Here is a 16,201-nt window from a genome sequence, read left to right on the forward strand (position 1 = left end):
ATATATATTAGCCATCCTAATAGGTGTGAGCTGGTATCTTATAGTAGTGTTGCATTTCCCTAATGATTAGTGATTTTGAGCATCTTTTAGGTGCTTATTGGCCATTTATCTATCTTTCTTAGAGAAATGTCTATTCAAGTCCTTTGCCCATTTTTGAATTTTGTGGGGCTTTTTTTGTTTGTTTGTTTCATTGCTGAGTTTTAATTCTCTATATCATATATGTGATTCGCAAATATTTTCTACTATTCTACGGGTTGTCTTTTTACTCTGTTGTTAGTGTCTTTTGATGCACAAATTTTAAAATTTTTCATGGAGTCCAGTTTGTTTTTTCTTTTGTTGCCTGAGCCTTTAGTGTCATATCCAAGAAATGATAGCAAATCCAATGTCATGAAGCTTTTGCCCTGTGTTTCTAAGAGTGTTATAGTTTTAGGTCTTATATTCAGATCTTTATCATTTTCAGTTAATTTTTTATATGGTGTTAGCAAGGGTTCAACTTCACCCTTTTGCATAATATCCAGTTTCTCAACACCATTTATTGAAAAGACTTTCCTTTCCCCAATGAATGGTCTTGGCACCCTTGCTGAAAATTGTTACACCATATATGTGAGAGTCTTTATTTTTTCTGGGCTCTGTATTTTATTCCATTGGTCTATGTGCCTTTATTTCAGTGCCATACTGTTTTGATTACTGTAACTTTGTAGTAAGTTTTGAACTCAGAAATTCTCCACATTCTTCTTTTTCAAGATTGTTTGGTTATTTTGGGTCCTTAAGATTCCATATGAATTTTAGGATGAATTTTTCTATTTCTGCAAACAAAACAAAACAAAACAAACATCATTGGGATTTTATAGGAATCACTTGGAATTTGTAGATTGCTTTGGATAGTACTGACATCTTAAGAATATTAAGACTTCCAATCCATGAACATGGGATGTGTTTCCGTTTATTTATGTCTACTTTCATTTCTTTCAGCAATGCTTTGTGGTTTTCACTGTATAAGTCCTTTGCCTGTTGGTTAAATTAATTCCTAAGGACTTTATTCTTTTTGATGCTGTTGTAACTGAAATTATTTTTGCATTTTTCTTTTCAGATTGTTCATTATTAGTCTGTAGAAATGCAGCTTATTTGTGTGTATTGACTTTTGTATCTTGCTACTTTGCTGAACTCATTTATTCTAAAATTTTTTTGTGGCATTTTTAGGGTTTTCTACATATGATATTATATTATCTGTGAATAGAGAAAACTTTTTTCTTCTCTTCCAATTTAGATGCTTTTTATTTCTTTTCATTGCCTAATTTCCCTGGCTAGAGCTTCCAGTATTATTTTGGATAGAAGTGGGGGAAGCAGTTTCTGATCTTACAGGAAAAGCTTTCAGTTTTTTGCCATTAAGTTTGATGTTCACTGTGTTTTTTTCTTATATGGCTTTTATTATGTTGAGTTAGTTTTCCCCTATTCCTAGTCTGTTGAGTGTTTTTATCATGAAAGAGTGTTGAATTTTGTCCAATGCTTATTCTGTTTCGAGATGATCATGTGTTTTTTTCTTTCATTCTGTTAATGTGGTATGTTACATCAATCAATACATTTTCATACGTTGAATCATCCTTGCATTACAGGAATAAATCTCATTTGGTCATGGTATATAATCCTTTTAATATGCTACTGGATTTGGTTTACTCGTATTTTATTGAGAATTTTTGCATGTGTTCATAGGGGTCTGTGATTTTCTTTTCTTGTAATGTCTTCATCTGGCTTTGGTATTAAGATATCATTCTCTTTTTTTAAATATCTTTTTCTCTGAGTCCGTGAGTCTGTGTTCATCTCCTCCACTCTGTTTATGTATTATTCCCATTTTTGTTTTGCTTGCTATCATAAAAAAAAAAAACAAGCATACTTTCTTGGCCCTGCTTCCCAAACTCTGTTTATATGTTTGCTTTGGGGGGCTCCAAGCAACAGTATCTTTCCCAGGAATAAGGCTATTTCTCTTTATACTTCTCTAATGGTCTTTATCTGTCCCTGAAATTCTTTTTAGTCTGCTCAGGTTCATAAACACGCAAAAAAAGGCAACATTCAATTGAGTTCATCTAATAATTCATGGGCACTTGAGCTGGGCCAGGCCCTGTGTACCCAGGGATGCAAAAGTCCAGAGGAAGCAGGCAGGAAATACGATGATTTAAGTACCGGGGCCAACACAGAGTGAGACCAGGGGATTGGGGCCCCTGGAGGTCAAGGAGATCATCTGAGTGCAGGGTGTCAGGAAGGGTGGCTGAGAGCATGTGACCTTTTATGGAGGTATTGACAGAGCAGCAGCAAGGGCCCACTGGGTGGCTGCTGGGTCATGGAGATGACAGTACTGCTGCCCTGCCTCAGAGCAGTGGTTTAGCTTGCCCAAGGGTATACAGGAGCTCAGAGAGGTCACGGTGGAGGGCTGGTGGCCCATGCGCACAACTCAAATGAGAACCTGGGTGTGGCTAAGCCTGCCTGGAGCATCAAGTGGCCACAGCCTGAGCAGTGATGGTGTGAGAGGAACAGGTGGGTGGTGCCAGCCTGGTACAGTGAGTCCCCAGCCTGATCTGTACCAGAATCACGCAGGATACCGGCTTAGAATGTGCAACCTGAACCCCACCCCGCGGAGACTCTTTCAGGAGGACTGCAGGGGAGCCCGGAAGCCACATTTTATTTTAGTTCCAGGTAATTCCGCTGCAGAGCATCCCAGGACCACATGTGGCCCCCAAAGCAGATTCTGCCAGGCAGCCCCAGGCTCTGTCCTGTCCCTGTGCTGGTCAGCCTTTTGGGCCGGGACTTAGAGGTGGAGGTGTGGGATAGCAAGGATGTTTCTGCATGTGGGCAAAGATTGAAATAGAACATGGAGAAGTGAAAAGAGCTGGTGCCTGAGAGACCCGAGTTTGAGTCTTGACCCTCCCACCTCCCAGTGGTGTAACCTTGGACAAGTGACTGAATCTGTCGGGGTCTTTGTTTCCCCTTGAGTGAGATGGGGCCAGCAACACCGACCCAAGAGGACTGTTGTGAGGGTTAAATAGGGTGACGTGTATCAAGGACTTAGATCAAGCCTGACTCTTAGCGGATGCCTGGTAAGTGGTACTGCTGCCATTAATGTTATTTTCCTTATTGTTGCCAGGGAGGACTTTGACATCTGTCCTCACGTGCCTGCCTGCTGGCTCGACAGAGCGGGAAGCTGGGGGAGGTCTGCTGGGCCAGCTCTCCTAGGATTTTGGCCTCTTTCCGTTCAGGGCCCCCAGGATCCTGACGTTGTGATCCTTGCTGGGTGCACCTTGGTGGGGTTGTGGGTGCTGGTTGAGCCGTGGGGTTGCGAGTGAGTGGCTAAAGGCAGAGGCAGCCAGACCAGCTCTAGCTACAACTCCCTGGCCCTCACCCCGGCCCTTTCTTCGCAGTGGGGCCGACCTGCTTGCTGTTAACTCCGACGGGAACATGCCGTATGACCTCTGTGAGGATGAGCCCACACTGGATGTCATTGAGACATGCATGGCATACCAGGGTAAGAGCAGGATCCATGTTGTAAATGGGCTCAGGGCACTATTGCAGTGAGCTTCTCTCAAACCAATGCAGGTGAACAAGGTAGCAAGCTCTGTACTTGCCTGCCTCATGCTCAGCGCTCAGGAGATGGATGGGTCCCCACGATTCTTGTTGTCATGTGATGAACAAGATGAAGACATAACAGGACCCTGGAAAATGTGCTATGTAGAAGGGAGGTATTGTTCTCTGCTGTGTCACCCACACGTGCGGGCTGTCTCAGCTGGACTTGTCCCCTCTTTGTCAGCTGTGACAATTCAATAAACAGTCACAATAAAGATATATTCCCATTTGGGAAAATAATAAAAAGTCAGGAACATATGCGAGTGCCTGCCAGACACCATGCTGGCTGCCAGGGGCCGGGGTAAACAAGATGTGGGCTGTTCCCTCACACAAATAAGCTTCAGAGAAGAAACAAATGCAGCAGTCAGAGAGACCTGCCTGCCCCCACCACCCTCATACATACGTCTGGAGCCCCTCCTCAGAGGGAACCGCAAATCTAGACCCTCCGCTGCAGCTGGAGGTCCTGTCAGGGCCCCGCCGTTGTATTTCTTCCCAGATCCCAGCAATAATTGCCCACGTGGTCGCTCTGTTCCCTGGCACGTGGGCTCTAACTACTCACCTTCTGCAGATATTCTTAACAGTGTTCGTGCCCGTCTGGTGAATCCATGGCCCCCTTCTCAGAATCATGCTTTTATATGCTGTCACCCAAACCATAGGATTGTGAAGGAAACCAATTATATTAAAATAAAGCTACCCAAATAATTTTAAATGCGTTATATACAAACTTTATTAATTCACGAAACAATGAAATGAGATGAGATGACAATACCTATAGTTTCTGTTGGTGACAAAGTCACAGGCACTGTTAATTCTACTGTGGCCTTTACCTATGTTCTAATGGAAGGAAATGTTATATTTCGTTTAAAGGTTAATGAAAATAAATATGTAACTTTTTTCTCCTTTCAAGTTTATAGGCCTCCCTTGATTCTAGCCGAGAGTGGACCTTTTCATAGAGCATGTCACTCTCTTTTTAAATACCATTAGTAGCTGCCAGTAACACTTAATGTTTTTTAGCCGGAGACTCAGGCTTTAACATGTCATTCTGGGTCCACCCACCTCTACTCTCCATTTGAAAGATACACATTCATTAATTCAGTCATTCCCATAACAAAATTTATTGAGCCTCATGCAGGGTGCTGCAAATACAGCTGTGCACGAGATAAAGGACACTAACAGAGACCCTGGTCAGGGGAGGGCAGTTGGGGAGGTGATCCAGGCCGCACCTAGAAGGTAAGACAGAGCCAGCCATTTGAGCAGTCGGAGGTGGGTAGGTGGAATGTAAGGATTTCCACGTAGAAGAACAGCATCTGTAACAGTGACCAATGTCATTACCGAGCCTACTGGGTGCCAGGCAGGGGTGGCCCTTGTTGCGTGGGCCAGTGCATGATGTTTGTGTTCACTGGGCCTAGAAGACAACCATCTGTAGACATGTCTGTCTACTCCTTTGATTGGCAGACCCTGGGGAACAGGAGCCTTGCTCCCCCCATCTGCCTCCCCTCCCCACCTGAGGGCCTAGTCCTGGGGGCGCTGACTTAATCCCCTCTTCCCCCTGCAGGCATCACTCAAGAGAAAATCAACGAGATGCGGGCAGCTCCCGAGCAGCAGATGATTTCGGATATCCACTGTATGATTGCAGCAGGCCAGGACCTTGACTGGATAGATGCCCAGGGTGCCACGCTGGTGAGGACAGGGCCCAGAACCAAGACCAGCTAGAACCGAAGTGGGCCAACACCTGGTGGAGGCTACACCTGTGCAGTTGGGGCCTCCGTTTCCTCCCAGGCAGTCGGCTTTCTTGGACTTGCATTTCTATCTCCCACCTTGGCTGGCCAATCGGTTTCTCTTTAGCTGTCTCCTTCTCACTCCTTCATCCATTCATTCCCATGGTGCACTTTGTCATCACTTAGGGCTCTCTAAGAATGTTAATGGAATACTGAGTGTTCATCGTGTGTTAAGTATTTGATGTATTTTCTGGGAGATCGAACAAGCGAGACAACTAAGTTCTACAAGGCGACATCCATCACTGGAGAGGAGCTGGGTCCTCAACAGGAGGCTTTCCCTTATCAGAGCATTGGTTACCATTGCTGCGTAATAAACCATCTCAAAACTTAGTATCTTAAAACAAAAAGAAAAAGTTATTATTTCACATTGTTTCTGTGGGTCAGGGAATTGGGAAGAGCGTAGCTGGGTGGCTCTGGCAGGGAACCTTTCGTGAAGTTGAAATTAAGATGCCACCGAGGCTGTGGTTAACTGAAGGCTTGACTGGAGCTGGAAGATTTACTTCTAGGATGGCTGGCAAGTTAGTGCTGGCTCTTGGCAGGAGGCCTCATTTTCTTGCCTCCTTGGGACCTCTCTTTAGGGCTACTTAAATGTTCTCACAACATGATGGCTCTCTCCTCTAGAGTGATTAATCCAAGAAAGCATAAGGAAGCAGCAATACCTTTTATGACCTAGCTCAGAAATCACACACCAGCCCTTCACAATATCCTTCTTGTGAGAAGTGAGTCTCTCAATATGGCCCATATTCAAGGAAAGAGAAATTAAGCTCCATCTTTTAAAGGGAAAGAATTTGTAGACATATTTTGAAACCACCATATTGGACTTGAGACCCTTTCGACAGGACTCAGCGCGTAGTAAGGACTCAGTAAATGCTATTGTCGTAACCACAGTGGCTCTAAGACCAGTCACAGGGGAGAAGAGCTCACCCTTCTGCTTTACCTTCTAGGTCCACATTGCAGCCTTAATAGCCTTCTTCCATGTGGCTGATATTTCCACCTCATTCTATTCTATTTTACTGGCCCCAAGAATGATCGGGGACTTGGGTTGGGGAGAGAGTTATCTCACCTCGAAATGTGGGGCCAGCCCCTAGGGAATTGCTCCCTTCTTTCCTCTCCTTCAGCTGCACATAGCTGGAGCCAATGGATACCTGCGTGCAGCCGAGCTCCTCCTGGACCACGGAGTGCGTGTGGATGTGAAAGACTGGGATGGCTGGGAGCCACTGCACGCGGCTGCCTTCTGGGGACAGGTAGTTCTCACCCACAGGGCCTTGAGGGAGACCAGCACAGGGTCAACCTGCTGTCCTTCGGGCTGGCAGTTGGTTCAAAAGAACAGAAGACCCACTTAAGGTGTTGACTATAGCTAGTTTATGGGACATAAAAAGGCCAAGGGAGTTTGCAAAAACATTTGACAAGTTGTTTTCTAATGGGATGGTAATCAAATTTGCCAAATTAGAAAATTCCCAGCATTTCTGCTTTGAGTAGTTTCTGCATTTGTTTCCCAAATATAAAACTCTGATTGTAGCTTTTACAATCCCTCCATAGACACCTGACAGCTTCAGAGTTATGGCTGACCCTTCTTCTGTCCCTTGGTGCAGGCATGCTAGAGGAAGTGTCAAGTACATTGCATCCCAGGATTTCTGGCCCAGGGTGCAGAGCCTTCCCTGAGAATCAACTTTGCCCTACCATTCTTTGGGTCACATCCTAAGAAGCTGTGAGCACTCTATACCTCCTAGGCTTTCTGAGCCTGAGGCAGAGGGAACATGGGCTTCTTCCTATGTTTCAGATGCAGATGGCAGAGCTATTGGTATCCCACGGGGCCAGTCTCAGTGCTAGGACATCCATGGATGAGATGCCAATAGGTAAGTCCAGCATAACACCTGGTACACACATAGACGTTCATTAATTTCTGGATGGGTAGAGACATAAATGGATGAATATATGGTTGGATAAATGCTAGATTGGTCTTTAGATGGATAGATGTATGAATAAATAAATTAATGGATGGATAAATAGATGGATGGATACATAGATAAATGTATGCATAAGTGGATGAACACATGGATGGATGGATGGATGGATGGATGGATGAATAAAAGAATAGATGGGTAGAGGATGAATCTATGGATGGATGACTAGGTCTGTGAACAGATAGATGAATGGAAGGATCAGTTGGGTTGAGTGAGTAAGGATATAGAATTTTAGCATCTTTGAATAATTTCTTGCTTGGGCTACATGAGGTACATGCTTGTTTCTGTTGATACTTTTCGTGTCAGTGAAGAGTTGATTGACTTTTCTTGGAAACTATCAAAGATATATGACTCCTTTGGTCATAGCTGTGAACCTTAGGAGTTGTGACTGTGCACGGAATCTGGGTTTCCTGTTCTTAGTCTCCTCTAAAGATTGGGTTGTAGCCCAGGAAATAAAGCTGGCATTGTTTTCTCTCCTTTCTGCGTGTCCCAAAGGATGCTGGGAGTTTTCGGTGGGTTGGGGTGGTAGCTCCTCTGGCCTGGAGGGCCCCCCACAACAGACTCCTCTGCCATTTCAGACCTGTGTGAGGAGGAGGAGTTCAAGGTCCTACTGTTGGAGCTAAAACACAAGCACGACGTGATCATGAAGTCACAGCTGAGGCACAAGTCGTCCTTGAGCCGGAGGACGTCCAGTGCAGGCAGCCGTGGGTAAGTCAGGGGCTGGGCAGCCAGGGGTTCCCATACATGCTCATGCATCTGGTGCCCAGATGCAGGTTCCAGCATCCCCCTCTCTCCCTTCAGAAAGGTGGTGCGTCGAGCCAGCCTGTCGGATAGGACCAACCTGTACAGGAAGGAGTATGAGGGAGAGGCCATTCTGTGGCAGCAGCGGAGTGCGGCCGAGGATCAGCGGACCTCGACCTACAACGGGGACATCAGGGAGACCAGGACAGATCAAGAGAATAAGGACCCAGTGAGTGTGCCTCATGCCCCAGTGTCAGCTGCTGCCTTGGGAGGAGGACAGGGCCCCAGCCTGGTCTTGCCTCTTCATCTGCGAGCCTTCAGAAGGAGGTTAGCTGGGCTGGGCCCTTAAACCAGCTGGCTCGCCTCTGATGGTGGTAGCTCCTGTGGTCGATGAGGCGAGCCCAGGGTGGGTTCAAGCCAGGGCCAGGAGCTCCGGCGCACAGTGGAGTCTCGTAATCCACAGGGAGTGAGTGACGGCCGTGTGCCTGCTTGTGTTCCAGCAGATCTCATTTGGGGCTCCCGAGAGAAAGAAGTTCAGTAGGGCAGCCACCCTGGGAACTGAGGACAGTAAAATTTTCTTGGGGGGAGTGTAACAAGATGTTGAGAATTGTGCTCACCAGAACACATCTGATTGGAAGAAAGTTTTTGAAAAACTGAATTGGGTGCTGGTAGGACCTCCAAGAAGCCTACCCCATAGCAGCCAATGGTCCCGGGCTTTAAACGGCTTCCCTAAAAGGATGCTGTGTTGGTTTCCTAGGCGTGCTGTTATAAATTACTGCAAAGTTGAAGCTTAAAACAGCAGAAATTCATTCTCTCACAGTTCTGGAGGCCATAAGTCTAAAAAGCAAGGCGTCAACGGGGTTAGTTCCTTCTGGGGACTCTGCAGGGGAGTCTGCTCAAGCATCCTTTGGCTTTTGCTGGGATGACTCCAATCTCTGCCTGTTTTTATGTGGCCTTCTTCCTCATGTGTGTGTCTGTGTCTCTGTTTTCCCTTTTTAGAAAGACACCAGTCATTGGATTAGGGCCAACCCTCATCCAGAATGACTTGATCTTAATTTAACTAATTACATCTGCAAAGACCCTACTTCCGAATAAGGTCACATTCAGAGATGTGGGATGGACATGAATTTTGCAGAGATACTATTTAACTCAGTGCTGATGCACTCAAATCCATGTATGGCTGCTGTCTGCTGAGTAGGGCAAGCAAGTTTGGGGCAGAACAGAATGGCTGGAAACAAGAAGGAAGAGGCTGACCGTACCTGCAGTGGTCTGCCTTTTTGGTTCTTCCATCACACAGTGAGCAGCTGGAAACACTTCTAGAGAGTATTACTTTGGCAGGATGCAAAACGATTAGCTGCCTAGCATGCCCATGCATCTCAATGAGACCTTGCTTTCTTATATGAGCAGAAGGTCACATGTGGGCTGATCTCGCCAACAGGAATGACAGTGCCTATTGAAGGAAATGCCAAGGCTTTGTTCCATCAAGTTCTCAAGCTTGGACGTTGGGGAGAAAAGAGTTGTAGATTGAAATCAAATCACATTTCAGATACCTCTCAGCCATGTTTTATTTATTTTTCTTTGTGATTTATATATTTCTTGGAGATCTTTCCAAGAAATGGAGATTCTTGGAATCTCAAGTCAGCACCTGGAGATTGCCTTTATTCTTTTTACTAGCCGCAGAATATTCCAGTGCAAGGAATTGCCATAATTTCCCACCTGCCTAACACTGACTTTTAGGGTTTGCTCTCCTGAGGAATATATCTGTGAAACAAAGTCCTAGACATGGGCTTGCTGGTGCAAAATATGCAGTCTTTAAAAGCAATACAAAAATTTTCTTTGATAATATGACATTGTCCTTCAAGGAGATTGTGACAGTTTTCATGCCTAGCTGTTTTTCCCACACCCTTGCCAACAATGAGTAATAGCAAACTTTGAAAATATTTGTCAATGCGATAGGTAAAAGTTTTGTTGTTTTAATTTTTATGTCATTAATTATTAGTGAGGTTGAATTGTTTCCCTATGTTTACATGCTATATTTTGCTGTGAGCTATATATTAGTGTCCTTTGTTGACTTCTTTTTTTTCTGTTGGGTAGTTGTGTTTTTTTAAATGGACTTCTAAGAGATCCTTATTTATTTGGAAAATTGGTCTCTTTTCTGTCATATATGATGTAGATTCTTTTTTCAGTTTTGTCATAAGTCTTTTGACTTTATGGTAACTTTTGCTAGGCTTTATATTTTTGTTACTATCAAATGTATCTACCTTTTTGTTTGAAGTTTCTAGGCAACAGCTACTTTGAAAGCTCTTTTTATCCCGAGATTTCTGGGTATAAAGGACCTCTGGGTAAGAATCTCTGCCATTTAGAGTAGAGAAATGCTGGAAATGCAGAGGAAGGATTGCAAGTGACCAGAAACCCAACTGAAATCGACTTACACACAAAAAGGAGTTTACTGGCTCATGTCACTGGAAAGTCTGGGCCCAACTGGATCCAGGGGCTCATCATCAGGAATACAGTGTCTGTCTGTCTGTCTGTCTGTCTCTTTCAGTCTTCCTTCATGTTAGCTTCACTGTCAGGTAGATCCTTTGATATATATGGTGCCTCCAAAGCCCAATACCGTACATCATTCTTACCACCCTCAATTTCTATAGAAACAGAACTTCTCTTTCCCAATCATTCTAGCAAAAGTCCCAGGGTTAGTCTCATTGAACCAATTTCAGTCAAGAACCCATGCCTGAACTGATGCCTTTAGTGACTATGCTGACTGTCCAGGCCTGGTTCATGGCCCAACCCCTGGACCAAGGATGGGGCTTGGTCAGCTCTACCAAAACACATAGGTAGGTGAGTTTCCCAAAGCAAAATGGAGATCCTATGACCCAGGTACGGAAAACAGATGGAGGACAGGTTCAGACAATAATGCCTTCAGCAGGGGTGCAGATGGGGCGTGGGTTCAGATCCTCCAGCCGCCTGGTAATGTTGTTCTTTTACTCTCAGAACCCCCGGCTAGAGAAGCCCGTGCTGCTCTCTGAGTTTCCTACCAAGATCCCACGAGGTGAAATGGACGTGCCTGTTGAGAATGGCCTCCGGGCCCCGGTCAGTGCCTACCAGTATGCACTGTCCAACGGGGATGTGTGGAAGGTGCACGAGGTGCCCGACTACAACATGGTCTACAGCAGCCCTGGTGTGGCCAATGCCACCCCACCCTGGAGTGGCTACAAGGAACAGAGTCCCCAGACACTTCTGGAGCTGAAGCGGCAGCGGGCTGCAGCTAAGCTGCTCAGCCACCCCTTCCTGAGCACCCACCTGGGCAGCAGCATGGCCAGGACGGGCGAGAGCAGCAGCGAAGGCAAGGCCCCCTTGATCGGAGGCAGAACTTCACCGTACAGCAGCAATGGGACATCAGTGTATTACACGGTCACCAGCGGAGATCCCCCACTCTTGAAGTTCAAGGCCCCCATGGAGGAGATGGAGGAGAAGGTCCACAGCTGCTGCCGCATCTCCTAGTCACCATGTGATGGAGGAAAGAGATGCTTCAGGGACGGGTCCTTGGAATCCAGGCCAGCCCAGCAACCCTGGCTGGGGAGGCTTCAGAGGGCAGCCGCGGGGAGGTGGACTCTGCTTTCCTGAGGAACGCTGACCCCACCTCTCAGCTAGCTGCCCATAGCACCACCCCTTCCCATGGTTCTGCTTCCTGCTGCATTGTCTGCTATCAGAAACAAGGCCTCTAGTGGCTTCTTGGCTCACCCTGCTGTCAGAGTTTGGGAGGGAGGGCTGGGATTCCAGTTCTGTTATTGGGAAAGGCTTCTCTGGACCAGTACTCACATGTCACACATCAACACATACACACACCCATGTACACACACGCTCAATCAACATGTGTGGGAATGATAGCTGGGCTCATGGAAGCAGGTGGGACTGAGAATTTGTGGACTATTCCCCCCAAAATTGAGGTTAAGACTCAGAGTTATGTCACCACTGCCAATGTGACTTTAGCAGGAGAGGAGGCCTGCTCAGCTGAGACCCAGAGTCCTGCCATGTTCTGGGCCACCATCCACATCAGGCAGGAGCAGGAAGTCCTCTCTGTGTTCAGAGGGAGCCATGAACCCACCTGGGTAGATGAGATACAGGCCTTCTCCCCACAGCCGTGCTCGTGCCAGGAGCCAGCTGTGTGACCACCCAGAGGTCAAGGTAGAAAACCAGGCTATTCCGTTCCTAGAATAATCCAAATCACATGTTGCAATTGGATGGAAGCATCAGAAAGTGGAGGGGCCAAGGAACAAAGTGTTTCCAAAAGTGCATTTGATAAAGGAATTCTTTTAAGATGCAAAACTCTAAGTGAGAGGTAACTGAATTTGGCTGCCTTCATGGATAGTCTCTTGGTCACTAGGTTCTACTGACTGGTATTGGAAAATGAGCTCAGTGAGGAGCTTCAGTTGGTAGGGCTTTTCCAAGAAAAGTGAGTTCATGTTGGTAATTTCTACAGACATGTCTGGTAACCATGGCAGAGCCCAGGGCCCTGGCTGATGTTTGTGAATTTCCAGACAGTTTCAGTTCAGCCTGTCTCTGCTGGCCCTCCTTAGACTGAGCCATCAGAGTGAGCAGTGAGGGGCTGGCTGCAGCTGCCCACCCATCCCAGGCCTAGCTTTGCCTTTTCTGGAATGCTCGGTGAGACAAGCTTGTCAGTTGGCCCTTGTGGGTTCCCGCCTGGCCCAGGGGCTCCCAGCCTGCTCCAGCCGGAGTGGTGATGCCCCAAGGCTGCAAACCCAAGGTGCCCATGGCCAACACCCTGCATTGCATTCAGAACAGTGGAGTTGGGGCTAGAGCTGTGTCCCACCCAAGCCCTACAACTTTATAGGCCCAATCTCCCTGATGCTGGGGAGGTTGGACCTCCAGGGGCAGGCTGCCCATCGCCTCTCCACACATTCTCTCATGAGCCCCTTTGAAATTGTCACCATGAGTTAGGCGCTGTCCACAGGCTCAGCCAAAACCTATTGGTATAACTAACAAGCAGGTTTGGTCCCTGCTCTGTGAGCCTTTTATTTGTCCTAAAACTACCTCTTTAGAGCTCTGAAGGGGCCCCCTAGATCCAGATTCTGTGATTTGGGGAACAAACTGGGATTCCCTTTAACCCTCTTCTTTCTGAGCCTATGAAAAATTCTCCCTGAGAGGCACCTGGGCCACGGGGCTGGGGCTGGAGAAGCCCCGCCTTTTGCCACAACCCTAATGGGTCTGCTCTTTGTCAGTCTCAGTCCCCACTGTGGACCTCGTGGCCCCCATAACCCACAGAGGGAGCTGGGTCCCTGGGAACCTGGCCGATGCTTTACCAAGAGCAGGGCAGCTGGCCCAGAGAGCATGGGGCACAGGGGGAGTCACTGTGCCCCTGGTGGCTCTTGGATGCATGGAGGGTCAAAGCATCAGGCCACCTACACCCCAGCTCCAGGACAGATCCAGTCTAGGGTGGAGGGGCTGGTCAGGGGATTGCAGACAGATGTATATGATGCCTCCCACATCCCTGGGGGCATGGAGCAGGCTCTCTAGCATATCAGCCTATGGCTGGAGCAGGGCAGGGATGATCTAAAAGACATATACCTTTGGCTTTAAAACAGTGTTCAGATCAGACTGACACTGAAATTCCTCTTGAGCCGACTTAAGCTGCAAGCTGAGGAGCGCCGAGAAGCCACAGCTCCTCAGGAGAGAGCTGTGCAGGTTTTTGGATCTCTTTGCTCAGAGGCCAGAAACTGGAGGTATTTATGGCCCACTCTGAGCCCTTCTGGCCACGCCCTCTTTCTCCCTTGCTTCCTGCCTCCTGGGCCATTCTTCTCCCACCCAGAAGGCTGGGAACTCCAGTTCATTCCCCAACAGGAGCCAACTGCAGACTCTTGGGCACTAGCTCACATTTTCAGTCAGGGATAAACCATTCCCTGTTAGGGCTTTAGGTGCCTGGGGTACTTTCCCTGTTCGCTTCTTGGGTATTGAAGGAAAGGCTGGGGCCAAGGTCATCCATTTATTCACTCATGTAGTTTATTGAGTAGCTGTGACATACCAGGCACTATGTTAGGTTCTGGGGATGAAAGAGGACCGAGACAGAGTGAAGAGACTGCTCTCTACAGTGGGTGTTAGCAGCAGCCCATTCAAGTCACCTGAGACAATGACTGTATTCTGGCCCAGCATCACTTTGCTTTTCAGTTCCTGGACTCCCTAGAGTATGAATCCTATTAGGTGGGAAACAGCTGTCATGGCCACCCCTGGAAGACGTTTGCCACTGAACATGCTGGATCTTGCATTCCAGGCAGACACCATCCCAAGTCCATGCGGAACTCTCAGGGGTAGAGCTGCCTTCAGGCCAGCATCTTTGGGGCACTATATAATAGCAGTTTGAGGTCAGTGTCTAGGAGAATAAGGAGTGGAATATACTGTCCAGTGCATCTCAGGTTCTTAAACTCTGTCTCTTGCTCATTTTTGGTCACTTATGTAGTCTTCCTGCCCCACCAATGGGTACTGGGAGGGAAAGGAGCTTCTCTGTTAACATTGAAGCCTTTCCTCATGATTCTGCCTCTTTTCCTGGCAGGCATATAGATCAAGGGGCTGGGAGAAAGCTGGCAAGGTCGGCCAGATGCCCAGCTCCTGCTGAGACCCAGGTCTAGTGGCAGTTCCTGGCAGATTAAAGGAGGTTACTTCCCAAGCACGTGCCACATGGCTCACTGTGAGCTCTGGCCCTTACTACCATCCTATGCCCCAGACAATTGAAGATTGGCGGCTATCACCAGATAGTCATCAGTGGCTGACCAGTACCTGAGGGAAGCTGAATGAACCCTAGACCCAGGTCTACTGAAAACTTCAGGATGTAATTCTCCAACAAATTTGCAGCATTGATGAAACTGCACTGTTTGAGCAATTTAAATGGCCTTGGAAACTTAATGAGGGTGTGTCCCCTGTCCTATCCTACCACAGTTTTCTGGCTTTGTAATAACATGAGACCATTTGGGTTATTGGTATCAGATACCATTTGATCTTGAGTCTCTCTCCCACCTGCTTTCCCAGAGCAAGATACCGGGGCGCTTTCCAGAAGGCGCTCCTTACAAGATGATCAGAAGGACCATGTTTAACTCTTGCTGTTGTAGCCTAGGGGACAACTTCCCCTTCCCCAGGGCACATAAGAGCAAAGGGTCATGTGGTCAGTGGATAACCCCACAGAAGTGACCGTCTTTGCCAAAAGCTATAGCCCTTTCCTTGACAAGAGTCTCTCGCTGGCCAGTTGGCCAGAGGGCCTGCTTCCTATGGGCACATAAATGCCACAGTGCGGGGCCGGGCTCTGCGCACCCAGGAAAAGTCTGCAGACCCCCAGCCCTCCGCAATAATTCACCAGACCAGAAGCCACTGATGTACAGAGAAAACTTAAGAAAAATGTATTTTATGTGAAAAGAAGTTAACTCTGTATACTGTATCAGCAGCTTTGTGTAAAAAATGGCAATCAAGAGAGTCTAATATATTTAAAACGTTTTTTAAAAAAAATCTTCGCAGATCTTTGATATTGTATTGAAGTCACTTACAGGTAGCTCCTCACCATGTGGCAGTGGTGGGCCTCATGTCCAAGATCATGGCCCAATCACATCCCAAAGGGGCATGTCCCTGGAGTTGCTTCCAGCTGCCAAGGCCTGTGACAGAATTCGCTGTTAAGAGTTTTTAATTAAAATTATTAAATTCCTTTTAATAACACCTGCTAGTGTGGCTGTGGTCATTGCTGTGAGCTTACTTGAACTGTACTGACTTGAATTCACAAAAAGGTAATGATGCCTAGAATAGAGGGTGGGGATCCCTGCCTCCCCCCTCCTCCCGTCCCCCTCCCCATCCCCCCCCCACACAGAAGGTTCTCCCAGGAGGCCCCTAATGCGAAGGGAGCTCTGAGGTCTCAGCCATGGAGCAGATGTCTTTCTAGACTGGGAGGTTGTAAAACCTGATAAATCCAAGTAAAGATGGATGACCTTCACTCTGTCAATGTCTCCTTTAGAATTAGTATGGAGCCCTATAATAGCTCATATATATATTCACACTTTTAAAAGTTTGACGATATTTATATGTAACAGGGCTGTCCCTGTGCTCTATTCTGTT

General features: G+C 47.1%; 1 protein-coding gene across 1 annotated transcript in view; it reads left to right on the plus strand.

The window, feature by feature from the left end:
* PPP1R16B (protein phosphatase 1 regulatory subunit 16B) overlaps nucleotides 1-12,396 on the plus strand; it is an 89,338-nt gene extending 76,942 nt beyond the window's left edge. Inside the window, exons 5-11 of the mRNA XM_039864331.1 lie at nucleotides 3,411-3,514; nucleotides 5,168-5,292; nucleotides 6,509-6,634; nucleotides 7,171-7,246; nucleotides 7,933-8,062; nucleotides 8,156-8,324; nucleotides 11,087-12,396. Coding sequence (XP_039720265.1) covers nucleotides 3,411-3,514; nucleotides 5,168-5,292; nucleotides 6,509-6,634; nucleotides 7,171-7,246; nucleotides 7,933-8,062; nucleotides 8,156-8,324; nucleotides 11,087-11,596 — 1,240 coding nt within the window. The 3' untranslated portion in view covers nucleotides 11,597-12,396. The remainder of the gene's footprint in view (nucleotides 1-3,410; nucleotides 3,515-5,167; nucleotides 5,293-6,508; nucleotides 6,635-7,170; nucleotides 7,247-7,932; nucleotides 8,063-8,155; nucleotides 8,325-11,086) is intronic.
* Nucleotides 12,397-16,201: the final 3,805 nt, after the last annotated feature.

This window comes from Pteropus medius, unplaced genomic scaffold, assembly GCF_902729225.1.
Source record: "Pteropus medius unplaced genomic scaffold, Ma_sr-lr_union100, whole genome shotgun sequence".
Lineage (NCBI taxonomy): Eukaryota > Metazoa > Chordata > Mammalia > Chiroptera > Pteropodidae > Pteropus > Pteropus medius.